At 41.0% G+C, this 25,899-nt stretch overlaps 1 protein-coding gene, 1 long non-coding RNA gene and 2 other non-coding genes across 4 annotated transcripts; 1 reads left to right on the forward strand and 3 right to left on the reverse strand.

Annotated features, from left to right (window-relative positions):
* Window positions 1-38: 38 nt before the first annotated feature.
* Window positions 39-3,987, reverse strand: LOC129097805 (uncharacterized). Its single transcript, XR_008531531.1, has 8 exons — window positions 3,560-3,987; window positions 3,334-3,371; window positions 2,551-2,651; window positions 2,195-2,306; window positions 1,460-1,570; window positions 1,234-1,271; window positions 461-550; window positions 39-261 (listed from the first exon to the last, which is right to left on the reverse strand). It is a non-coding gene; the product is annotated as an uncharacterized LOC129097805 (long non-coding RNA).
* Window positions 1,125-1,193, reverse strand: LOC129097830 (small nucleolar RNA SNORD52). The gene has a single exon (XR_008531559.1). It is a non-coding gene; the product is annotated as a small nucleolar RNA SNORD52 (small nucleolar RNA).
* LOC129097807 (small nucleolar RNA SNORD52) lies at window positions 3,225-3,293 on the reverse strand. Its single transcript, XR_008531536.1, has one exon. It is a non-coding gene; the product is annotated as a small nucleolar RNA SNORD52 (small nucleolar RNA).
* Window positions 3,988-4,522: 535 nt separating the features above from the next.
* sacm1la (SAC1 like phosphatidylinositide phosphatase a) lies at window positions 4,523-24,158 on the forward strand. The gene is made up of 20 exons (XM_054606716.1): window positions 4,523-4,700; window positions 6,909-7,006; window positions 8,012-8,086; window positions 8,175-8,302; window positions 12,634-12,783; window positions 15,408-15,467; window positions 15,556-15,589; window positions 15,723-15,824; window positions 15,977-16,062; window positions 16,185-16,271; window positions 16,352-16,420; window positions 16,517-16,596; window positions 17,272-17,370; window positions 17,448-17,586; window positions 17,863-17,932; window positions 18,028-18,100; window positions 18,217-18,310; window positions 18,596-18,688; window positions 18,783-18,840; window positions 20,628-24,158. Exons 1-20 carry the CDS (start codon window positions 4,672-4,674, stop codon window positions 20,762-20,764), a joined length of 1,761 nt encoding a protein of 586 aa, XP_054462691.1. The 5' UTR covers window positions 4,523-4,671; the 3' UTR covers window positions 20,765-24,158.
* Window positions 24,159-25,899: the final 1,741 nt, after the last annotated feature.

Here is a 25,899-nt window from a genome sequence, read left to right on the forward strand (position 1 = left end):
GTAGGCACAAAAAAGAAAAAAAAGACTCAAGTTTTTCTGATAACCATTTATTTGAAATATCCTTAAATACATCTGCATGTCGAGGGTCAAAGTAATTTAATATAAGAAAAAAAAAAAAAAAAAAAGACAGGAGAGCCCATTTATTTATATGAACGATCAATGCTTGGTTTCCTGGATGACTTGGTACCGGCCCATATTTTATACATCAACCTGGCCCGTTCATTGTGTCTGAATGTCCATCTCGCGCTGCCACAGTCGTACCTGACAACATAGAAATTTCAGGATCAGTGTTTGGCTTCGACCAATTCTTCAACAAAAGCTCCATCCGTCTGAGTGTCTCAGTGCGCTGCGAGTAAACTTCAGTAAAGATCAGTAGAACCAAATAACTGAATCATCATAGACAAAACTAGATTTTAGATGGCCTGGAGTACAGGCTCTGACATGTTTGCTGCTGCATTACCTGAAAAATGAAGCCATCATTGGGTTGACGTTGGTGCTCGCAGCTGTTCCAACTGTCATGCCAACTCCTTTCTGTCAGTGTGTGGATTGGCTAAAAGACAAGTTTATACATCAATACCACCACATGGCAGAACATGGACAAGTTCAGGGACCACAGGTTTGGATGTTTTAGCTCCTTTACTGCAGTCACACTTCACCTTTATCAACTAGTTTGTTTTGTTCTTTTAAAAAAACTGGTCCGTAAGGTTCTGGATAACTAGGCAAGTGTCATTGTTATAAAAAGGTGGAAGCAGAAATCAGATATACAAGATAATTGCACTTATTTGACCTTTACTAAGGGCAAGTTAGAAAATGTTTGGTTATTGTGTGAGCCAAACCTTTCAAGTTTCTCGTGAATAATTAATCTGCCATTACTGTCAAATGACACTAAAGTGATGCAGTAGCACAGCACCATGATAACTCCACTTTCATTAAAGCGTGTTGTAATGATTAACCAACTATAGAACGCTTCAGTTGTCTCTATTGATTCATGATGTGAAATGAAATAGGCTGTGTTGTAATGGAGAACTATGAAGCATGCATTGTACAATGTCATGCAGTTCTATGAGGTCCACATGATTTACAGTAAACAGGGTAAAACATACCAAACCACGTTTGTGGTTATGTGGTCAGTGCACTGTGAAAACAACTTCATGCTTTTGTCAGAGACTCTAGTCTATGAAATCATCATTCCACATAGAATAACACAACAGAGGCTTTTAGACCCAGACTTACCTAGAGCAGTCTCCATCTAGACCAGCTACTTTTAACACCTGCGGAGTACAGAGACAACATCAGATGCAGTTCCCGCTTCGCAGTGTGTACAGGGTTAGTAAAATGCCTTCTCAGTGCACTGTGAAAGATCTTCATGGTATAATCAGAGACTCTAGTCTAGTGAATCATCAGAGTAGCATATTGTTCTCATAGCCTTTCATTTTGTGGCATCTATCCTTATCCTCACCATGGCTGCAGACCTCTCCTCACAGAAGGTAGGACCCAAGTCCTGTAACACCTAGCAGTCAGGAGAACCAACTGGTGATCCTCGGGGCAGATGCATCCATCTTCAGTCAGCCTGAAACAATTACAGTCATAGATTGTATTTCCCATCTGATTAGAGTAGTTCCAATTAAATATACATCTGTAGCAGTTTAAAGAAAAGCAAGAACACCGAAACACCTTTGGGAACATCAGATACTGTACTCAAAAGGTTACTTAATTGACACTATTTCTCACAGCTTTCCATGACAATATACATGGTTATTAGGAGGAGACTAGTGAGCTAAGAGTTTAGCGAACACATTTAAGTAAATTGAGTTCAGGAATGGTATAGGGTCATTGGTATTTATACAGTCTCGGCTAAAGCCCTGCGGTGGGTACTCCAACCCCAGCAGACACCAGAGTCTTTACATGCCATGAGGAAAGCAGTTCTGCACAATGGCTTCCTCCCTTTGGGGTAAACAATCGATTTAAAAGCTTAACTTCTCATATTTATATCAGTACTAATACAAACATATTACAATATGCAAGTAGTTTGTCTGCGTTATGTCAGATTATATGCCACTTTAACGCTAATAAATGTATTGTAGCTTCTTAAATAGCTACCACAGTAAAGTAAGTAATTCACTAAAATAAGCGTTCAGTGAAAATCTGCTTTTGTGAAAACTGCAGCTGTTAACTTGGCATTATAACCACTCACTGTATTCATCCATCTCCAGGCTCGGTTCTACCGGTGATCCTTCTTCATGGCAGTAAACTCAGTTCTCTTTTCAGAGAACGAAGAGCTCCATCTCGCGCTGCCACAGACGTACCTGACAACATAGAAATTTCAGGATCAGTGTTTGGCTTCGACCAATTCTTCAACAAAAGCTCCATCCGTCTGAGTGTCTCAGTGCGCTGCGAGTAAACTTCAGTAAAGATCAGTAGAACCAAATAACTGAATCATCATAGACCAAACTCAGACACAAAAGCTATGAGAGAAAAGCTCTAAGCCCCATTTGGATGGATTTTAGATGGCCTGGAGTACAGGCTCTAACATGTTTGCTGCTGCATTACCTGAAAAATGAATCCATCATTGGGTTGAATTTCCAGAGACGTTGGTGCTTGCAGCTGTTCCAACTGTCCGGTCGACTCCTTTCTGTCAGTGTGTGGATTGGCTAAAAGACAAGTTTATACATCAATACCACCACATGGCAGAACATGGACAAGTTCAGGGACCACAGCTTTGGATGTTTTAGCTCCTTTACTGCAGTCACACTTCACCTTTATCAACTAGTTTGTTTTGTTCTTTAAAAAAAACTGGTCCGTAAGGTTCTGGATAACTAGGCAAGTGTCATTGTTATAAAAAGGTGGAAGCAGAAATCAGATATACAAGATAATTGCACTTATTTAACCTTTACTAAGGGCAAGTTAGAAAATGTTTGGTTATTGTGTGAGCCAAACCTTTCAAGTTTCTAGTGAATAATTAATCTGCCATTACTGTCAAATGACACTAAAGTGATGCAGTACCACAGCACCATGATAATTCCACTTTCATTAAAGCGTGTTGTAATGATTAACCAACTATAGAACGCTTCAGTTGTCTCTATGGATTCATGAGGTAAATTAAATAGGCTGTGTTGTAATGGAGAACTATGAAGCATGCATTGTACAATGTCATGCAGTTCTATGAGGTCCACATGATTTACAGTAAACAGGGTAAAACATACCAAACCACGCTTGTGGTTATGTGGTCAGTGCACTGTGAAAACAACTTCATGCTTTTGTCAGAGACTCTAGTCTATGAAATCATCATTCCACATAGAATAACACAACAGAGGCTTTTAGACCCAGACTTACCTAGAGCAGTCTCCATCTAGACCAGCTACTTTTAACACCTGCGGAGTACAGAGACAACGTCAGATGCAGTTCCCGCTTCGCAGTGTGTACAGGGTTAGTAAAATGCCTTCTCAGTGCACTGTGAAAGATCTTCATGGTATAATCAGAGACTCTAGTCTAGTGAATCATCAGAGTAGCATATTGTTCTCATAGCCTTTCATTTTGTGGCATCTATCCTTATCCTCACCATGGCTGCAGACCTCTCCTCACGGAAGGTAGGACCAAAGTCCTGTAACACCTAGCAGTCAGGAGAACCAACTGGTGATCCTCGGGGCAGATGCATCCATCTTCAGTCAGTTAGCCTGAAACAGCACGGGGGCTCATTTCGCTCATTCAGAACGAAGAGCTCAAAGGCCGAAGGCAGTTTCCCTCCTGCGCCACAGCGTGGCCTCCACGTCGTGCCATGTGCTCCGCGTGGTAGAAGTACAGCAGGAGCTGCTCTTTTTTCCCCTTTTCGCAAGGTCACCACGTAATAAGCTATAAACGTTAGGACACTCACTATGCAATACATTACCTCCCATTGTTTCTTTTCAGGCATTGAAATGTGCCATTGCTGCGGAGGACTGGCATTCACACCCTCCTGAGCTAAGAGCCGCCAGTGAGAGGCTGAACCAACGTCCGGTCAGGGCTCATATACTGTGGTCCTTCACAGCACCCGCGTGATTTTGGTGTCCTCAATAATGCCTGTTGGTGCAAATTATACAACAGTGTATGTACAAATACCATGGATTAAATCTACATATCAAGAAAGAGAAAGTACAAAATATCTTAAATACACAATGACCATTAATGTATAATTACTATGGACATGTGTTTTTTCCCTCTTTTAGGCTACTTATAAAGTAAACTAATGTCTCATTTGGAATTTTTTAAGATGTTAATCTAAGTGTTTGAGGACGATTTCATCGTCGAAAGGGAAGACATATAACAAAAACTAAAGCTATCTGTCTTTGACTATTATTCAGAAATATGAACGATTTGAACAGTGGCTTGTGCATGATCTATTTGACAGGGTATTCAAGCTTAACTCTGAAGCAGGGCCATGCTATTCATTGGCTAGTTTTTTTATATTTAAAATCGTACCACATGCAAAGGCTGGGTAATTTATTGCACTGATTGAACTACAAGTCCCATCCATCGTTTCGCCTTGTGGATGCCAGGTTCTCTTGGGTTATACGGGAAGCAGCAGTTTGAGCACTACGCCCTCTGTGGGTTTTTACAGCTCGTACCTGGCAACACACGCAGAAGCCACTCTCACTGCTGCTGTCGTCTGACTGAGGTCAGGTAGACGGAGCGAAGATGGCGACCGCCTACGAGAGATATAATTTGTAAGTACATATAAAATAATGAATCGTTCTAAATCGTTCCTTTCCACGTCTGGCGAAAGACAAACACGTGGCAAAGCTCACGAGTGAGGGAAAGCAGGAGCTGGCGTTCACAAGCAGCGCTAGGTTAGATGACACAGCGGCTGAAGTTCGCCGACAGACACGGCTGGTAACGTTAGAACAGGAACCAGTCAGGTTTCACTCCGACACTCATGACAAGAAAACATGTTGGCATCTGCCTGAAGGCTTGGCAGGAGCTGTGTACGGCTGACCAATGCCTCATGTCTATAATCGCCTAACGCACAAATGAAGGGGCTTATTTAGTGCGAACACGGTGGCACAAAGTTAGTTAACCTAGCTAGCAGCAGATGTTTGTTTAACATCTGGGTTTGTTGCTCATCTATACATCAGGATATTTTGACGGTTCCATTCTGGGGTGTCAATGTGACTGTTGTTTTATGACACGTTACGGTCTTTATTCACTCACATGACCATCACCTCAGTCAGCTGTCTGTAAACCGGACACTGTAATCTGGTGAAACTAAATGTTAGCTATCGCCAGCTAAGTTCTAACTTGTATACAAAGTTGACAGAGCTCTCTGTACTTTTCCAGCCACCCACCCCTGTTCAAACCATACAGTCTATGGTTCAAACACGTCACCTCATCCATCTGGTCCGTGTCAGTGTTGGTTGGTAAATTAGGGTGGAGTAATCCTCAGCCACCCAGGACGTTTATCCTGCATTCACAGTTCCATCAGATACATATGGTGAGTTTTTTAAGGCTCATTTCTAAACCCAATATAGGGTCAAATGAACGGGTTTTGCATTCCACGTGACACATCCTGGCATTGTGGAGTTATCACTGAAACAGTATTCAAACCATTTTGCAGGGAATCAATCGTACAGAAATGATCATTCTATCTTTGTATGAATACATAAGATATGAAGATTAAATACAGGCTCATGACCTCAGCATTTACCTTCATCTTGGCTCTGACTCTGCTTGCTTTTCTTACCTCACTTTAAAAAGGGTCTTCAGTACAATAATGGCACTTTGGGACAATGATAACATGACGGTATAGCTTTTAAATCAATCATAAAAAGATCAGGGTAATCACTGTGATGGATAACTCAAGCAAGTTTCATATCTCTTAAATTTGTTGTAAAGCACACATGCAGTTGGGCGTGGTCCCTAAAGAGTAAGTGCCTCAGTGATACTACTAGTTGGTGTAGCTCAGGCATGTGAGGTGTGGTAGACCAACAATAGGGTCGTTGTGTCACCACAGCATTACACGTCACATTATTCTCCTGCAGGGACTTAAAGTTGGCTTACTCAAGTTGTCGCTTTGATCTCCTTGTCCATTTAAAGCTGCAGTTGGTAATTTTTTGGAAAATTACGTTTTGTCATATTTGCTCAAACTATCACTATATCCTGACCGATGAGTCTCAAAAATAGATATACTGTGTGTGCGTGTGTGCGTGCGTGTGTGTGTGTGTGTACACAGATGGGGAAAAAAGCTCCATAAGTGTGCTTCTCTTAAATTGTAATCTAGGCTCCTGTTCATCTGCAAACAAGGATCTTATTTGTTCTAATTGATGTGTTGGCCCTCCAGATGAAACGTGTCTTGGTTCAATTGAATTCTTTGCTCGGGACCTTTGCTGCATGCCTCATTAAATTTGCTCTCCACAGACATTCAAACATGATTGGTTAACACTACACAGACTACAAACAGAAACCAGAACGCTTCTGATGCCAAAATCTTGTCTGTTTTTGAGGTTATAAATACGTAGTATGATATGACTCTGTTGTTGTACTGATGGAATCACTGCTGTGGAAATGTAAATTGTAGCCAATTTATAAAGACAAATTAAATTGGGAACAGAGAAAGAAAAAAAAAAAAGGGGGAATGTGTAACTATGAGGAAACGTACTTTTGAAACATGGCAGATTCCCAGTATGGATATTCTGGTACCCATATTCTGCATTACATTACATTACATTACAGTCATTTAGCAGACGCTTTTATCCAAAGCATTCACAAGGGTATCCTCCTCTGTAAGACATTCCTGTCCTGACTAAGAGAAAGAGTCCCAAAACCTTTCCTGTAGCACATTCTGATGCTTGCTGAATAAACATGTTCATGCTGTAACTTTTCCCTGGATGATAAACTCAACTTTAAAACTAAAGTTAAACTCCCTTCTTCTCTGCCAGGCACACAACCCCAGAGAAGTTCTTCATCGAGGCCTGCGATGAGGGGGTCGATGCGGTGCTGGCGATCGACAGGGTCTCAAATGAGATGACCCTCACAGGTAGAAAGTCTGACGGTTCATTGACAAAGAGGAAACGCTTTAAGCTAGATAGATTTGTGTGCTCAGAATGCATCAGAAATATCAAACAATGTAGCTTACAGCTAGCCATCAACTGCCATGTAAGTTGTACATGTTATAGCTTTATGAACGAAAAAGGTTAACACAATGTTAAAAGAGTTTTAGCCTGTATTTTGAAACACAGTATCTGTTTAAATGGACAGAGGAGAGTGTCATGTGAGAACCACTGGATGACATGGTGGGACACTCTGAGTCTTGGTAGTGTCAATACGCTTACTGATATGAAGCTTGATGGCAGATTTATCAAATTCATTGAGCTCATTCAGCTCCTTTTTAATTCTTTGATTCACTGTGTAGCCTAAATACAGACACTCTTAAGGATCTTTAAGGACAAAAGTGTCCCACTTAAACCCATTAAAACCACAGTTTTGATCCCACTGCCATTCCAGTATAAAATCATGTTATATGATATTATGTCAGGCTGTCATTATATACCCCTGGCTTTGAAAATGAAGTTGTTACTATTTTCCACCAGAGCCCTTTTTCATGTTTGCCCTACTGGGCTGTGCTGTATTGTGGTGTGATGTTTGATGCATCAAAATCAATTCTGTAGCTAATTAATCATACTTACTAGCAGCAAAAATATAACAAAAAAACAAACCTGAGTAAACCCTGGCACAAATATCATCAATATACAGTGAGGAAACACCAGAAGTATATTTGAAATAAATAAAGCTCAGTTAAAAGGCCAGACAAAAAAGGCTAATCATTGAGGGTTTTTCCCGATAAAGACAACCTTGGAATTATGTAACCGAAATGGCATTGAAAGGGTTACATTTTTGGAAATGAATGAATCTTTGGAAGTAACGATGAGGACTATTGTTAGACATATACCCATATATTGAGTTACATTTTTTAATAGAAAGTGAAATTATAAGTCCTTTTTATGAAGCATGTAACTTTTGAACCATTGTGATGCTTTCCCAGGTAAAAGAGACGTCCCCCCCTCAGCAGTCACCAGACCGATATGTGGCATCATGGGAACCGTTCGCCTGGTAGCAGGTACGTACCGTGGTGTTGTCAGTGCTTTGTTGGGCCTGTCTTTGAAGCCTGCACTGTAAAACATCTGTGACTGCCCACTTCCACACAGGGATGTACCTGATTGTCATCACCAGGAAGAGGAATGTGGGCAGCCTTCTGGGCCACGCTGTGTGGAAGGCTGTGGATTTTGACGTGATCTCTTATAAGAAGACTGTGCTGCATCTCTCAGAGATCCAGGTCAGCAAGACTCTTCTCTCAAAATCTTCCAAAGACAGTGATTCATTAGAAAATACTCTTAACAGTGTGCACTATAAAATGAGCTGCAGATTCAACCTTTACTAAATCCTGCTGCTGTTGTTTACTTATTTCCATGCCGGCATTGTTTATGTACAACCCGAAGACATGTTATTTCAAAAACAACTTTCAATGTTCTAGCCCAATCAGAAGAGAAACACAACATATATTTGAACGGTTCCAAAGCTGTCTTAGTCACAGCTGGCCTGGCTGCCAGTTTCCCCTGCTTCTAGTCCAAACTCTCCCAGGACCAATCTCTGGACGGGACACAATCAAATTAAACTCTTCTAACTCTGGGTGAGACCAGAGTATTTCACAAAATGTCGACATGTATTTCACTTTAAAGCCCCTGGCAGTGTGGTTCTAAATCTTAATATTTCTCGGCAGCATGAGATATTTCGGACTAAATAAGCAACAATGATATTTAATGAGTCTGATCTGCTTCATCTGGACTGGGTATTTTTGATCAGATTTGATTGAGAGAAGAAAACAACCTCACAACTGTCATTACATTTTGATTGAGATGTTGCTTAATCATGACTGGTGCACTATTTATTTTTAGCTGAGCCCTGCATCTCTTTAAACTAGTAATGGGAGTACAGACATAAGTATAATACCCCCTAGGCATCCTTGGAAACACATGGAAAATAGGAAAAAAAAGTCAAATGTCCTGGAAAATGTTTTCAGCACCCTCCTGTTTTGCTTTAACAGAGAATAAACTGCTATGCTATCTATCAGAGGAACTCCCAAAATAGATGACATGGCCATCTGAAAGGGAAAAGTTACGCTCGGGGTCATAGTAACGTTCAAGTAAATGTTGACGGAGGAAAGTACTTTGGTTATGTTGAGGAAACGCTGTGAACTCTGGCCAAGTCAGGTCACATGGTAGCACATGCAGGTTGGATGACATTGCCTAATGCTGCTTTCTTCCCATCTTGTTTTAAACAGTTGAATAATGTTAAATTGGTTAGCATGTTTGCTCAAGTTGATGAAGTTGACGTGCTTGCTAGCTTGTTTTGCAAATGTTCAAGGTTTGTGTTTTTAACTCTGACTAGTAGCAATGGTTTCAAATGTGTTCTGTTGAGAGAGTTGGATCATATTGAATGGGAAGCTGGAGTCAAAACAATGAATGGGAGCCCAAAACACAGGCTAGATACTGGCTGACCATACTTCTTCTTCACTTTGCTAGCATTGTCCCTTCAAACGCAATGTCGCATTGATAAGGTGAAATAGACCATAACATGACATGAAATATCTAACATGGTGCAGTGATCCTCATTAAAGACTTCAATTCATATAACAAGTAAAGGGGCTAAGGTATGGGGTGATATAGTCTACTGAGTCAGTCAGGAGTAGGAGGGAGTACATGAGAGGATGTATCTCTTGTTTCGATGTTAATGAGACTGTGACATGTATAGCGTCTCACTTGATGATATTTATGAAAGTAAGAATGAGGCAAATCCCATTTAATTGAGTACATGTTTAAGTTATTCAAACGATTCATTACCTATGAATTTTACAAATATATTGTTATTATTCTTTTTGAGACCATAACCCTATGTGGCATGAATTTGTACAATGAATTTGGCCTGTATGAACTCCGTTCTGTAAATTCGTTCTGTAAATTGATTCCATTTCTGAATAACTCCTAGAATGGATTTAGTAGTATGGAAGCAGATCAACAGAAAATTCTTTATAAATGTCTCCAACCGCGTCATTTCCTGCTTTCAGTAAATCATATCATATCGATAATATCTGCTCTGATGTATTCAATGCTATCTGGGACAATCTTTGTCTTTTTTTTTTTTAATCATTACATTAATAACCACTAGCAGCCACAATGGAACTTAAAGTGTCAAATGATGTCCTCATTATATTTTCTCATCATATCTGAATTTGGCTGCCCAATGAGGCCTATGATAATAGGGCCAGAGCACTGTTACTGGTACTGTTTGATATTGCAGTACACTATCACACTCTGTTCTGTCGGGTGGATGGGAAATTCAGCCAACTTGAATGAGTGTCTCTCTGAGTGAGACCTCATGTTTCAGTATCAGTTACTCTTTACAGTCTGGACTCACACTGTGCTCTCTAATTTCAGTGTAGCAGCCAGTGCATTATTAATCTGCTGCTGCCTCTATTCTTGGTTTTCTAATTCAAAGAGCAGCCTTGGCTGAAGACTATGTGCTTCATGGTAAAACACTATGTGGAGTGTAGGACTCATAGTGGACTGCAGGTTGCAGTAGATTTTAGTAGCAAGTACAAACTAGTCTGTAAGTATAATGACTGGTAGAACAGGATGGCGTGAGTGAACAGTGGAAGGTGGAGGTGTAATGTCAGTCTTCACTCTCTGTGCTAACTGGCTTAGCAGACACATCCTATTAGCCCAGCTAAGATGATTGAAAGTCAGCCCTGTAGGTTTCCTCTTCTAGAGACTGAATGGAATGATGGAAGAGCAGCAGCATAACCTGTCAAAAAGAGACCTGCCCTTCAATATGCCCCTTAGTTACTGTTGCTATGCCTGTCTAGCAGTTGACATGGATAATGAAGGCAGATTTACCATTCGAATTCATGTCAAAACAATGGGACCTTGGTTTTAGACAGAGGTAACGAGGAGCACTTTCTCATTTCTAGTTGCCAATGGTCTTCTTTGTCAGTTAAACTGACGGAACATTTTGTCAGCTGTAATCAGCTAGTTAAGTCTCTGAGTTACTTTTTAGTCTTTCTAGCTGAATCGTTTTAAAACTCGAAATTTATGAAAAGGTCTTAAATATTCACATGACGGCTACATACATGAGGCCATGCTAAAAGGCTAAAGCTAACAGGTATTTCATTGCATTAAGCTATTTCCAAACCAACTTTCCTAATTCCAAATTTAAGTGAGATCAACATCAAAAGCAGGTAGTTAACTGCTTGTGTTTCTTTTGTTTCAAAGACATACATTTCTGTGATCTGAAAATCGTGTGGAGTTGTATTGTTTCTTCTGAAATTTCAGAATCCCGTGATTGACCCATAAAGTGTATGTCCATTAAACCCATTGAAAGATATAGGACAAAGCAAATTAATGAGTTTGTCATAGTTTCTCCATCTGCCTCATCGATGTTATCTTGTAAAACATTATCAGTGTGAGTTCACTGTCAGACAAAGGTGAAAGAAAGGAGCAGTGAGGAGTCGTTTATGAATACAAAATAATATTTGATCCTATCTCAAATGCTATACCTCTCACTCACGCTCAACATCTTTTCACTTCCTCACCACTACTTCCTGAAGTGTAGCATTGCTGACAAGATGATAAGATAAGATAAGATAAGATAATCCTTTATTAGTCCCGCAGCGGGGAAATTTGCAGGCTTACAGCAGCATAGAGTTAAAGTGCACACAAGAGACATAGTAAGAAAGACAAGATAAAAATAAAAATGAAAATAAAAAATAAAAATAAAAAAACAAGTATTATAAATAAGCAATAAAAACAGTAGAAAAACACAATAACTGAAATATAATATTTACAGACAGAAAAAAAAACAACTATATGCACCTTAAACAAATGAAGTACAACAAGGGAATATGAATAGGTGTATACTTTTGTTCTGGACTTGGTGTGTATTGTTCCTGTGTGCAACACATTAACGTTTTTTCATTACAATTTGGATCAAAACCTTGTGTGCCGCTGGTTTATGATAGTTATAACCTCATCTCTTTTCCTCTTACAGCCCCTTCAGAACACTGTAGAGTTTAGACCCTGCTAATGGTTAGGCTCCAACAAGGCGATACGGCCCAAAACTTATACCTCTGTATTTTTAGGCTGAATGGTGCCAACAGATTTTTATCTTGGTATTTTCTGTGAACTGGGCTAATTGTTCAACTGTTAGTCAAAGCCACATGGGACATGTCACAAGCACTTTCATTAAAACAGATCATATGACAGTGTTGAACTACATTTGTTGTGTTTTTTCATATACAAACTGATACCTACACTGTGCGTTTACTACCAGTTGACAACTTGACTGCTCATTTCCTCTGTTCTCCGATCTCTAACTCCTCTTTGCTCTAAGTGCATCCACCTCTCTGTGTCTCTGCCACACAGCTACACCCACACGCTGCTCTTTAAACATATGCTTCACATCACCCCACAAACACAAGACTTGGCCATGTTTGAATCACATATACAGGGAAATATACATTTTATGGTTTAAGTGGATCAGCTGATATGCAGTTTTCTGCAAAGTGCATCGTCATGAGATTCCTGAATTCTTCTGTGGTCTTTTCTCCTCTAGTCTCAGGAGAATAAGACTTTCCTGTCCATGATCAACAATGTGCTGATGACAGACGGCTTCTACTTCTGCACTGACTACGACCTGACACACACTCTGCAGCGGCTGGCCAACACCAGCCCCGACTTCCAAGAGATGAGTCTGCTAGAGAGGGTGAGACATCCAATTATATGCCTCACAGAGGTTCACACTATTTTCTTATGGTAAAAAAAACAACTGAAGTGGTCTGAAATAACCAAATAGACCCTGGATCAGAAGTGGCTTTCTGGTTATGCTCAGCTCATATCACATCTGACTTTGTGGCATGTCCTTTTGCACATTCTGGTAGAACAGAGGTATCACAAAACAGGGACCCACATATCAAGTTTAGCTCTACAGAGCGACTAGACCTCAAAACCACAGAAGGTTACTAGGGCTAAATCAGAGCCAGGGAATAGGTGATATATACAGCGGGTAAAATAAGTATTGAACACGTCACCATTTTTCTCAGTAAATATATTTCTAAAGGTGCTATTGACATGACATTTTTACCAGATGTCGGTAACAACCAGTGTAATCCATACATACAAAGAAAACCAAACAAATAAGTTCAGAAAATTAAGTTATGTGTAATAAAATGGAATGAAGAAAGGGAGGTGCAAAAAGGCATGGAAAGCCAAGACACCAGCTGAAATCTATCAGTAATTAGAAAGCAATCCTGCCCCTTGTCAGTGCAAATTAATATCAGCTGGTTCAGTCCCAACTGATGGCCTATAAAAAGGTGTCTCATTACCAAGGTGTCACACAAGAAACATCTCATGATGGGTAAAAGCAAAGAGCTCTCTCAAGACTGTCGCAACCTTATTGTTGCAAAACATACTGATGGCATTGGTTACAGAAGGATTTCTAAACTTCTGAATGTTCCAATGAGCACTGTTGGGGCCATAATCTGGAAGTGGAAAGAACATCATTTCACCATAAACCAGCCACGACCAGGTGCTCCTCGCAAGATTTCTGACAGAGGAGTGAAAATAATTATCAGAAGAGCCAAGGGCCACTTGTGGAGAGCTTCAGAAAGACCTGGAATTAGCAGGTACAATTGTTTCAAAGAAAACAATAAGTAATGCACTCAACCGCCGTGGCCTGTATGCACGCTCAACACGCAAGACTCCATTGCTGAAGAAAAAGCATGTTGAAGCTTGTTTAAAGTTTGCTGCACAACATTTAGACAAGCCTGTGAAATACTGGGAGAATATAGTCTGGTCAGATGAGACCAAAATTGAACTCTTTGGATGCCATAATACACACCATGTTTGGAGGTCAAAAGGCACAGCACATCACCCCAAAAACACCATACCAACAGTGAAGTTTAGAGGTGGGAACATCATGGTGTGGGGCTGTTTTTCCACATACGGCACTGGCAAACTTCATATAATTGAAGGAAGGATGACATCTAGCAGGATGATGAAGATTAAACAAGGGTGGACATTTCAGCAAGACAATGATCCCAAACACACAGCCAAGGGAACTCTCAATTGGTTTCAGAGAAAGAAAATAAAGCTGCTAGAATGGCCCAGCCAATCACCTGACTTGAATCCAATAGAAAATCTATGGAAAGAACTAAAGATCAGAGTTCATAGAAGAGGCCCACGGAACCTTCGATATTTGAAGACTGTATGTGTGGAAGAATGGGCCAAAATCACACCTAAGCAATGCATACGACTAGTTTCTCCATACAGGAAGCTGTCATTACCAACAAAGGCCTTTGTACGAAGTATTAAATAAATTTCAGTAAGCGTGTTCAATACTTTTTCCCTGTCATTCCATTTTATTACACAAAACTTAATTTATGAACTTATTTGTTTGGTTTTCTTTGTATGTATGAATTACTTGGGTTGCTACCGACATCTGGTGAACATTTCATGTCAATAGCACGTTTAGAAATATATTTACTGAGAAAAATGGTGACGTGTTCAATACTTATTTTACCCCCTGTATTCTGTAGTTTTCTTAATATGAGCAAATCCCATATGCAGACCCAAACCATCAACAAATCCATCCTACTAACAAGTGTATATAGAATAAACAACACACACTGTAGTTTATTCTGACTCAATCCCAAATACAAATACTCATTAGAGTACCAAATGTGGATTAATCCTCCACTAAAATAAGTCCCCAATAAATGCACTATTTCCTCCTGTGTGAGTAACATCTTCTGAAATCTAAAGAGACCAGCTGTTTCGGGGAATTACTGAGCCTTTACTTTTAAACTATATATACACTCAGTTGTCAGTTTATGAGGTACACCTCAATAAGTCATACAGTCCTGCAATGAATCCTGTTGTTGCTGCATTTTTGTTGATACTATTAGAGAGGTGTTTATTCAACTGTATATATATTTGTGTACTGACAGGTGTTTTTATTATTATTATTTTGTCCAGCCCATTTATATCAATCAGGGTAGGCAAAATAACATTATTTATTTACCCCACTGTGTTATTACTTGCTACTTTTAAAACATAGCGTATTTGTAATCATCCATAATTTAAATAAACAAACATTTACTTCCATTATCTTTTATTAATACAATCTATCTAAGATGCATCAAAGGATCCGATTCCCACCCCTAGTAATTAGAATGTTTTTACATGACCTAGGTGTGTATTTTGATTCTAGTTAGTTCATCATAAGCTTATCATGACATTCATGACAATGATCATTATGATAAAGAGGCATGCCTTTGCATCTGTGCCTGATGAATAATTTGTTGATGTGCAGTTGCTTGTGGTTTTCAGGCAGATCAGAGGTTTGTGTGGAATGGGAACCTCTTGAGGGAGCTGGCTGCTCAGCCAGAGGTAACACATATGACTGTTGACTCATTTGTTTTTCACTCCATGTTTTTCTACTTATCTCATTACAATAACTATCACTGTTTCCCCACAGCTTCATAGGTTTGCCCTTCCCGTTGTCCATGGATGTATCCTTTTCACTGAATCTAATATCTGATGTTTACCAATGGAGCATGGGGCATCTCATCTGATCTACAACACACAGGAGATTAGATGAGATAAATTCCCAAGCAAAGCATTTTCTTGACCCTCCTGGTGCAGTCATCGTCATGAAGCCATGTCGTATAAACGGAAAGATCTTTGAGTGGATCATCATATCCAGGAGGAGCTGCTTCCGGGCCGGCGTCAGATACTACGTCAGAGGTAAACCCCCTGAAGCATTACACTGTCTCTTTATTGAACTGCAATATGAACGGTATGAAGGTTCAACAGAAGCTAACGCTGTCCTTCTCACTGCTGACAAGACTATGGACACGCTAGCTGCTCATGTGTGCTCTCTGTCCTGCTTCCTCCAGGCATCGACTCTGAAGGCCATGCTGCCAACTTTGTGGAGACTGAGCAGATAGTTCTGTATGAGGGAGCAAAGGCTTCATTTATACAGGCAAGTATGAAGGCCAGTCCTACTGCTTTTTGTACTGTGGCTCATTGGTACCTGTCTCTCTGTGAGCATTTTGTTCAGGTGTTAAAGCATTCAAGTTTTATTTCTCGTTGTTTCACATCCAGACACGAGGCTCCATGCCCTTTTACTGGAGTCAAAGGCCCAACCTCAAATACAAACCTAAACCTGTCATCAACAAAACCACCAATCACGTAAGAGCAGGCATTTTCTGTTTCTGTGTGCTTTTTAATGGTGAGGTGTGAAAAGGCTGACTATTTGAAACGTTGTATAGATGGATGGTTTCCAGAGGCATTTTGACTCTCAGCTCCTCATCTATGGGAAGCAAACTATTCTGAACCTGGTGAGGACCCTTATTCAAGCTCTTTTTATTCTTTCTTTTTAAGGAAATATCAGCAAGTACTTCTGAGGTCAATTTGTGTTTTTTTGTTTCTTCCAGGTGAACCAGAAGGGCTCAGAGAGGCCACTAGAGCAGGCCTTTGCCAAGATGGTGTCTGGCATGAACAATGGTATGCTCAAGTAAGTGTCACTCCATGAATTTTGCTATGTTTATGTTCAGTGATTACATGGCCCCTTATGACATCATTCAGTACATAAACATGTAACTAAGTAACCAGGTCGCTCAGGGAACACAGGTTACTTGTGTAACTTGTGAAGACCTGGCTGCAGTAAATCTGAGTATACATGCAGCAGGTCAGTAATCAGATTTATTTTGTGAAGCAAACGGATAGGTCTCTCAATCATCACGCTCACATAGTTCTGAAGCGGAGGCTAGTGAAGCTAATGAAGAAGCAGACTGAGCTTAAATGAGTTGTCGGCTGTTTAGCCAGCAGCCGTTGCTTATAAAATGCTCTGCTTCTTGTACATTTTCTATAATTATGCTGGGTGTCAACGTAAAATTTAGATTGTATAGGAACATCCGTGGACACCTGTTGCTGCTGCTAGGGGAACCAGGTTTCTCTAATCGATTACAGAAACCAAGTTTGATAGCGGGCTGTGACACAGTTACTTTAGTTTAGTTTGGTAGATACCTTCATATCCATCTAGCTCGCCTTAGAAACTGGAAAGACGACATGTAGTTCTGCCACTTCTGTAACAATGAATGCTGCCTAATCAAAAACACATGATGAAGACATTTCCTCTTAATCTGACTAAAGCACTTTGACACTATGACATTGTGTCCTCTGTCCTCAGTTACATCGCCTTCGACTTCCACAAAGAGTGCAGCCACATGAGGTGGGAGCGTCTTCAGATCTTAGTGGATGATGTCGCTGAGACACAAGATCAATACGGGTAACCAGCATCTGTTCAGGGCTAATATCTGTTGTTGTATACTGTATAGGACTCTTTCGACTTTTCTCTGTGTCTAGTTACTTCATGGTGAATCCAGAGGGGAAGACGGTGGCCCAGCAGAGAGGAGTCTTCCGCAGTAACTGCATGGACTGCCTGGACAGGACCAACGTCATCCAGAGCCTTCTGGCCCGACGCTCCCTTCAGTCTCAGCTGCAGGTATTTTTAACCATACTACTGCTCAGCCTCTTAGAATAGCAAAGTAATCATACAATACTTTCACTATGTAGGGTTTTATGGTAGTTTTGTGATAACTGTCCCAACATTCCTGCAGGTTATTGAATTTCTTCCAGTGTTGATACATACTCTTCGAAGTTCAGCTACTGACAATGACAGACAAATCCCATGTTTACACTCATGTCATGTTATTTTAGAAAGGTTGTTGAATTTAACATCCTGAGTCTTCTTATACATATTGTGACTGTGTGTGCACAGAGGATGGGGGTTCTGAATGTGGGTCAGCGGATTGAAGAGCAGGCCGAGTTTGAAAAGATCTACAAGAACGGTAATCTCCTCTGCAAGTTCCACTGTAAGAGTGTGATTAGTAGAAGTGTAGTCTCTGAGTGAGCCCTCACTGTTCTCTGTGTGCTCTCTAACCAGCATGGGCTGACAATGCCAATGCATGCGCTGTACAGTACGCAGGAACTGGAGCCCTGAAAACCGACTTCACAAGGTACAGTACTGTAATATCCTACTGTAACATCCTATACCACACATCAGTTGACCAATGTGTGGCTGTTTTCTGGAGTCCCGCTACGGTAGTCTCATCAAACCTGATTTGTCCGTCAGGACGGGGAAGAGGACCAGGTGGGGGCTGCTGATGGACGGCTGGAACTCAATGATCCGCTACTACAAAAACAACTTTTCAGATGGATTCAGACAGGTTTGATGTCTATGACATGATTTGTTGTAGGTATATCGTCATTGAAATAAGTAAGAAACTTTATTCCCAATTTGCAGTAGACTAGTCAACACAAAAGTGCCTTAAATTTGTCAGTTAAGAGAATAAGATATCAACAAATCTGTTGATACACACACCACTTTAACCTGTCATGTTTACCATTTCAATGAAGCCGGTTGTGAAATGAGCCCCAATAAGAAAATAAATATGATTTAGAATAGTGTGATCAGTCCAGTCAGGGTGTCGATGTGTTTTTGTTGGTTTCAGGATTCCATTGACCTGTTTCTCGGTAACTTTGCTTTGGATGAGTCTGATGGGCCCACTCCTCTTCGGGTGCAGAAGGACTGGAAGTTCCTCACGGTCAGTATATCTGTATTGTCCCTCTCATCATTAGGAGCAGCAGCAGGACATGTGACTGTTGTAAACTAATCCTTTGATTCTGCTCTTTTTGCAGCTGCCCATCATTATGCTGGTGGCATTTTCGATGTGCATCGTCTGTCTTCTCATGGCTGGTAAGTTCTTCTCTGCCCATCAGGGTACACTCTTATCATCTATGTAGGTTCAATCTATCTTGTCTGAAATCTTATTCTATGAAGAATTTATTTAAAGCTACGGGAAATTGTGAATTTGTGATTGAATAGGTCTTAAAATCATTAGTGGCGTTGTTATCAGCTCATAGAAATGTTATCAATGACTTTTTATTTCTTCCCTGTTGACTTTGTTACTTTACTTTCTTCTTTCGGTAAAATGTACTTAACAGTTGGGAAAAGAGACTTTTGTGTATTTATAACACAAGAATCTTAACAGAAGAAAAACCTTTCAATTGACCCCTCTTAAGTCCCGCCCCCTTTCACTCTGCTCCAATAACAGTTGAGCAAGCTTGGAACTCAACTTTCCCCTCTCCTGTTATACTTGGATATGTTATGCTATGCTATATAAGACAACTGTACAACGCTAACATTAGTATGTTAAGTCACTTAACATTGGTATAATAACATCTTCATTGGCACATTACATTCTATATAGTCACATTTTAAGTTACCTGTTGTTAGAAAAACACTAGCTAACGTGTAGCTAATGCTAACGTTCCATCAAGAGGCGAAGAATGTCATTTTTGGGGGGGAAGAAGATGACTTTCCCAAGCTTTCGTACTGCAAATAAATGCAAAATTCCCCGCTGCGGGACTAATAAAGGATTATCTTATCTTATCTTAAAAGAACTGGTTGAGTTGCACCTTTTATTTATAAAGAATAAAAAAAGAGCAAAACTTCATAACTCCTTCAACCTTGACAAAGCCATAACCACTGCTTCAGTTCTGACCTTTCACAATAGAAGCCCTAGACATCAAATATTCTGAGTTAAGACAAGGCTTCAGTTTGGTTGGTGCAACCAAAGTAGAGTCTTAACAAAGACCAACTCAGCAGTTAGGACCAGGCTTACAAAGGCCAGTTGTGAAACTCCTGCTCCATCTAGAGGCTCCATCTAGTTCGTACTCCCCTGGAGTCTTGTTACCCAGCACTTTACAATTCATAAAGCTCCCAGACTTGACATCATAAAAAGACTCACTCTTTCATTTATCTTCTTTGTCTTCTCTTCCTGTTTTTGTAGTAATTGTATTATAATGTTTTGAAACCACTTCATGGTCATCCATATGTCAGTTTAAAATTGAAAGGGGGGAGACTGTGTGGGAGGGAAGGTCTGAGGTAATGGGATAAAGAGGGCTATAGGTTGACGGGTTTACCAGATACATCTGATCAATATCTGATCATATGTATTCTGTGAAAGTCTGAGTTTGTTCTATAGAAACATTAATTGAAAAATTTTAAATAAATCAAATAGACAAATTTGGTCAGCGGATCAGTATTAACTATTGCAGGGAGGACCAGGACGAGCAGAAACAGCCAGGGACTGTTACACTGAGTCTACACAGGCTACGTAGCCGCAGAAGCAGCTTCAGTCCTCCGTCAGTAGAGCACAGTACTGCTGCTGTGGTCAGATGTGTGTTGGCAGCACTGAGAGCCCAACACACATCCACTATAGTTGTGAGTGTGAAACAAAAGAAATAGAAGGGGGGCCTAAAAAGATGCCTTGGCTCATAGCTACACGTGTATAGAACCAGTGAAGTGCAGCTTTACTCTGCCTGTGTAGACTGCTGGATTCATTAGAATAGAAGTGATCTGGTCAGGTGTGTGTGAGCTGGACGGCCGTGCCTGAAACACCTCTGCCTTAAGCTGAAGAGCTTCAGGAAACAGCTTCTTGTGGTTTTGACAACTATAATAAATGACAATTTGTCTTGTAGGTGACACATGGACAGAGACCCTGGCCTACGTGCTGTTCTGGGGGGCTGCTAGTGCCATCACAGCCACCATCATCCTGTTCAACGGCCAAGACTTTGTGGACGCCCCCAAACTGGTTCACAAGGAGAAGCTGGACTGAGTGTGTGTGTGTGTGTGTGTATGTGAACGTAAGGAGTATCTGGACCCAGATACCTCGTAGTCTTCACTGTCTTATTCCCCAGGTCTGGACTCCAGCCTGATCTGCTGCCTCCATACTTCCCTCTACACCTTCTCATCAGCACCGCTTGTCTGCTATTTGTCTTCAACATCTTTTACCTTTTTCAGTTCTACTGCACACACTTCGTCACATGGTTTACCTTTAATTTACATTCTGTATCTTGAGGTAGGTTTTTATGGTTTGTTGGTTTTGTTGGTGTAATGTTTTCAGTTATACAGAGGCTCTGTGATGGCACTTTAGTTTACTGTTTCAATGTTCTTAGTTTCCTCAAAAAAACAATTGATAACACTACTGCTCATTTTCTTATTCCTTTTTAATGTAATAATGTTATAACAAGCATTTTTGTCATGGTGAAGCTTGGTGGGGTTTTTTCATGAGTCACCAAAACTCTACAGACCAACAGAAATGGACTATAAAACCATATTTGGACTTAAAACCAAAACAATGAGCTGAAAGAATCACAAAGCGCTGTAGTGCTTCAGAGATGATGATGATATTCATCCCAAACAGATGATTTGTTTATGTCAAATAACATTCATAAAACATTCAAATAACATAACGGTCACTCTAAACAATGTGGCACCTAAACATGCAATTTATTGAAACATACATGATGTATCTAACTGATGAATAGAACACCCTGTGAGGTATTTACATGTGGAGTTTTGAATGTTACAAGCCTTAAAAACTAGTATATGAATATTTGGCTTATCTGTATTGACCTGAGTGAACAATATGTCTTCCTATGAAGCTAACTATGCTAGTATCTTTGATGATTTGGCACTTTAGAGAGCCACAAAATGAGCTGCCTGCCTTCATGTGTTAATGATTTCTCCATGGTGAGTGTTCGTACTCAGTCTCTAACTTGGTTCTTCTGCATCTCAGTCTGCATCTTCAATTTGTTCAGAGATTCAAACAGGTCTGTTCTTGTGCCTCAATTCGTATGTTTGTCCAAACCCGACATGGAGCTATACAACAGGATTATGAAGGATGACGTTGTCTTCCTATGCTCTAGTGAGCTAGTATAAAAATAGCCTGAACAACGTTGGCAGGTGTGGATGAGACTGACACAGGATGTTATTCGCCTTACACCGTCTACACTTTTCTTTGATGGTCATGAGTAGTTGCTCCTAGAAAACTAGAACCTCCTTAAGTTGCCAAGGTGTGAAGTAGATCGATGAGCAGTTTTTGATACATGCAACGGACATACGGACGGACGGACAGACAGAGATTCCTTGCTTTATAGTTAGATGCACGTTGCTAGGTAGCTAGCTAGACATGTAAAGAGATAACATCCCTGTTCAAATCCCCCACAAATCTATGCTCAGTTGACTTCTTCTCTACAAGGGGAAACGGCTGTCAGTGGACACAACAGCAGACTTTTTTGAGTCTCTTAACAAATCGGAGATGTGAGCAGCTAATCCAGGTTTGGAACCAGGTTTATTTGTTTTTCAGAACAATTAGGCTTTAGCAGTTTTTACCATAATAGTTCATCTCTGTGTCCCTGGGTTGATCCATGGCAGCATGCATTGCTGTCAGCCTCTGTCTAAATTGGAGCATTTCAAATTCCTCACATTGTGGCTTTAATTGTAATGTTATCCAGATATATCACGTGGTTTTATGGTCATCAGCACGTCAGTGACTCATTATGCTGAGTAAACAGGCGTCTGTGCTTCATCATTCCTCTCATGTTTGAAAGAAAGAGGGGAACGCATTCTGACCTCCATTTGATATCTTTATATTACCATTTCTAGTTCTAGCAGTCTTAAAAACTAGTGTTTTACTGGATCTTGATAAATTCCAAACAATTATGTTGTGAAGTCTAACAATTTATCTCCAGATCATTATTAACAGTGATTAAATTGGATCTCGCACCTAAAAATGTCTTGGTAACCACAGAGGCTCTACAGTTTACCGTGCAATTGTTCATTCATGTGTTCAGTCTGGTTCAGTTTCCCCTCAGAGGATTGGTTGGTTTTGCTCTGGTCCAGAGGAGAACGAGTCAGAATGCAGCCTTCCATTCATGCACCTAAGCAGAGAGCAAAAAGACAAAAAAATCTTTCCCTCCAATATTTAAAGACATCCTTTGACACTGATGTTAATTAAAGATGGTGCCTACTATAGTCTTATATAGCAGTCTGGTCCCCCTGCCTTCTTATTCTGTATATTATATCACATGCAGGATGTGTGCTGTTTGTTGTCCATGATGTGTTTAAGATCATTCCTGGAGTGTAAACATTATCTCATAGATCAACAGTGGTAGGCTACAAGTCATTGTTTGAGAGATTATTGACTATTCCTTTATTAAAATGTTTATATAACTATGATCATGCCAGTGTTTCCAAGAGGGCCTTTAATTCTATTCTGAACTTTGTGTAGCAGTTAAGGTCAAAGTCCACTTACTTACGGAGTCCTAAATTCCAGAAAGATAGTCTTCAAATCTTGTGCACACAAGAAAAAATCAAGATCTCTTTTGTGAACAGGATGATGTGTAAACATGATAACTGTGTATAAGAAAGAGCTTGCGGGACCAACATAACTTGTGCATCATCATAGGTTGTTGAATAAGACAACAAAGTGTGCGAATAAGATTAAACATGCACAGAATATAATTATATTTTATTTACACAAGATAACTTGTGGAAATGATCCTGTGTGATAAAAGAGAAGTCATGACTTCAAGTTTTTTCTAATTCTTTATCAGTTGTTGTCTCATATGTAATGTGTGCAATGGAGGTGAAATCTGTCTCGTGGACATGTCCTTGTAATGCCTGTACATTTTAAAATGAGAGTTACATTGACAGCTGTCATAGGGTATCATTTGTGAGTGGAAGTGCTGACAGTCAGTCAGCAGCACTTTATTTGAATATTCTTTGACATGTTACCCTACTATCATCATGATACCAGATCTGTCCATCGTGTGCTGCTGCAGGTTCCACAGTACAAAGATTTGTTCTTGGATGTGATCATTAAATCTTTATTTTGGTTTTTGTATAAGCTTAGCTTCTAAACATAACAGTGGGGCCAATGACACCAAAACCTGCTCCACTAAGGTGTACGATGAGGTATGAGTGGTGTAACATGACTAGCACACTTTACTACTACACCTATTTATTTGGACCCAGGTCCTTAGATTCCTTTGATGACACTGATCTCTTGCTTTTTCCCCTGGGGATTTGGGGGTTTTAGAATTGTGTGGGGAGTAAATTTTTCATTTAAGGAAATAAAATAAATATTAAATCGCTTAAAGTTAAACACTGTTTGCAAGTTGTACTTGGGATCAATAAGACACTGGTTCAAAGGATATTACAAACAAATAAACAGATATTTAGTTTGATGCAACCCTGCGCTGTACAGCTGATATTGGTGTGTTTATGTCTGAAGGTTGCCCATTAGTGTTGTATATGAGGAACATTGGGGGGGTTTAGCTAGAAATGTATCCTTTTAAAGCCATACGCATCATTCCTATCTGAGATATAGGAAGCCAGGATGAGTTATGTACTTTTATGGTCTTGTGTTTCTCCTCACAGTCTTCAGTGCTCTTCCAGAACCACCCTTCATCCAGGGCTTTCTGTAATTGTCAAACTGCGGTGAACACACAGATTAGCATATTGGTACATTGCTCTTTTCACGTTTTAAAGTAAGGGATGTCGCACCTCGCCCAGAAAAGGGAAACCGGGGCCTCCTCGTGGAGCCAGACCTGGGAGGGGAGCTCGCCGGCAAGCGAGCGCCCCTGGCCGGGCTTTCGCACATGGGGCATAGCATGGAAATAGCATGGAGCTGCCGCTCTGTGGGCCCACCACCCGCAGGGATAGGCATTAGCGTCTGGTGCATTGTGAGCCGGTCAGCAGGTTGGGGCGGGGACCTGGGCGTGCTGAACCCCGGCTTTCCAGACGTAGAATGTACCAGCTAGATATAGTTGGGCTCACCTCCTCGATAGCACTGGTTCTGGAACCAAACTCCTGGAGAGGGGCTGGATTCTATCCTTTTCCGGAGTTGCCCAGGGTGAGAGGCGCCGGGCGGGTGCGGGGATACTTGCGAGCCCCCGACTGAGTGCCGCTATGTTGGAGTTTTTCCCGGGGAACGAGAGGGTCGCCTCTGTGCGACTGCGAGTCGCTGAGGAGAAGTCTCTGACTGTTGTTTGTGCCTATGCACCAAACAACAGTTCGGAGTAGCCGGCCTTCTTGAAGTCCTTGGGTGGCATTCTGGAAAGGGCGCTGACTAGGGACTCCATTGTTCTGCTGGGGGACTTCAATGCTCATGTGGGTAACTATGGAGAAACCTGGAGGGGGGTAATCTTGGAACGGCCTGCCTGATATGAACCCAATTGGTGCTTTATTGTTGGATTTCTGTGCTAGTCATGGACCGTCCATAACAAATACCATGTTCGAGACGACTCAGAAAGGGAAACAGGGCTTGTCTCAGGCTCAGGGGAGGAGAACTGCAGACTCGGACTGGGAATATTGTCGAGCGGTGGAAAGAACACTTTGAGGAACTCCTGAGCCCGACAAACATGTCCTCCATGAAGGAGGCAGAGTTTGATGACTCGGAGGAAGACTCATCCATAAGCTTGGCAGAGGTCGCTGAGGTAGTCAGAAAGCTCTTCGGCGGCAAGGCGCCAGGAGTGGATGAGATTCGACCTGAGATGTTGAAGGCTCTGGACATTGTTGGGCTGTCTTGGTTGACACGTCTCTTCAGTGTCTCGTGGAGGTCGGGGACAGTGCCTGTGGAATGGCAGACCGGGGTGGTGGTTCCCATTTTTAAAAAAAGGGGACCGGAGAGTGTGCTCCAATTATCGGGGTATCACACTTCTCAGCCTCCCCGGGAAAGTATATTCCAGGGTGCTGGAAAGGAGGCTCTGACCGATTGTCGAACCTCGGATTCAGGAGGAGCAATGCGGATTCCGTCTTGGCCGTGGAACAGCGGACCAGCTCTTTACCCTTGCAGGTCTTTTGGAGGGGTCATGGGAGTTTGCCCATCCAGTCTACATGTGTTTTGTGGACTTGGAGAAGGCCTATGACCGTGTCCCCCGGGGAGTCCTGTGGGGGGTACTGAGG

The sequence above is a fragment of the Anoplopoma fimbria genome, chromosome 10, assembly GCF_027596085.1.
Source record: "Anoplopoma fimbria isolate UVic2021 breed Golden Eagle Sablefish chromosome 10, Afim_UVic_2022, whole genome shotgun sequence".
NCBI lineage: Eukaryota > Metazoa > Chordata > Actinopteri > Perciformes > Anoplopomatidae > Anoplopoma > Anoplopoma fimbria.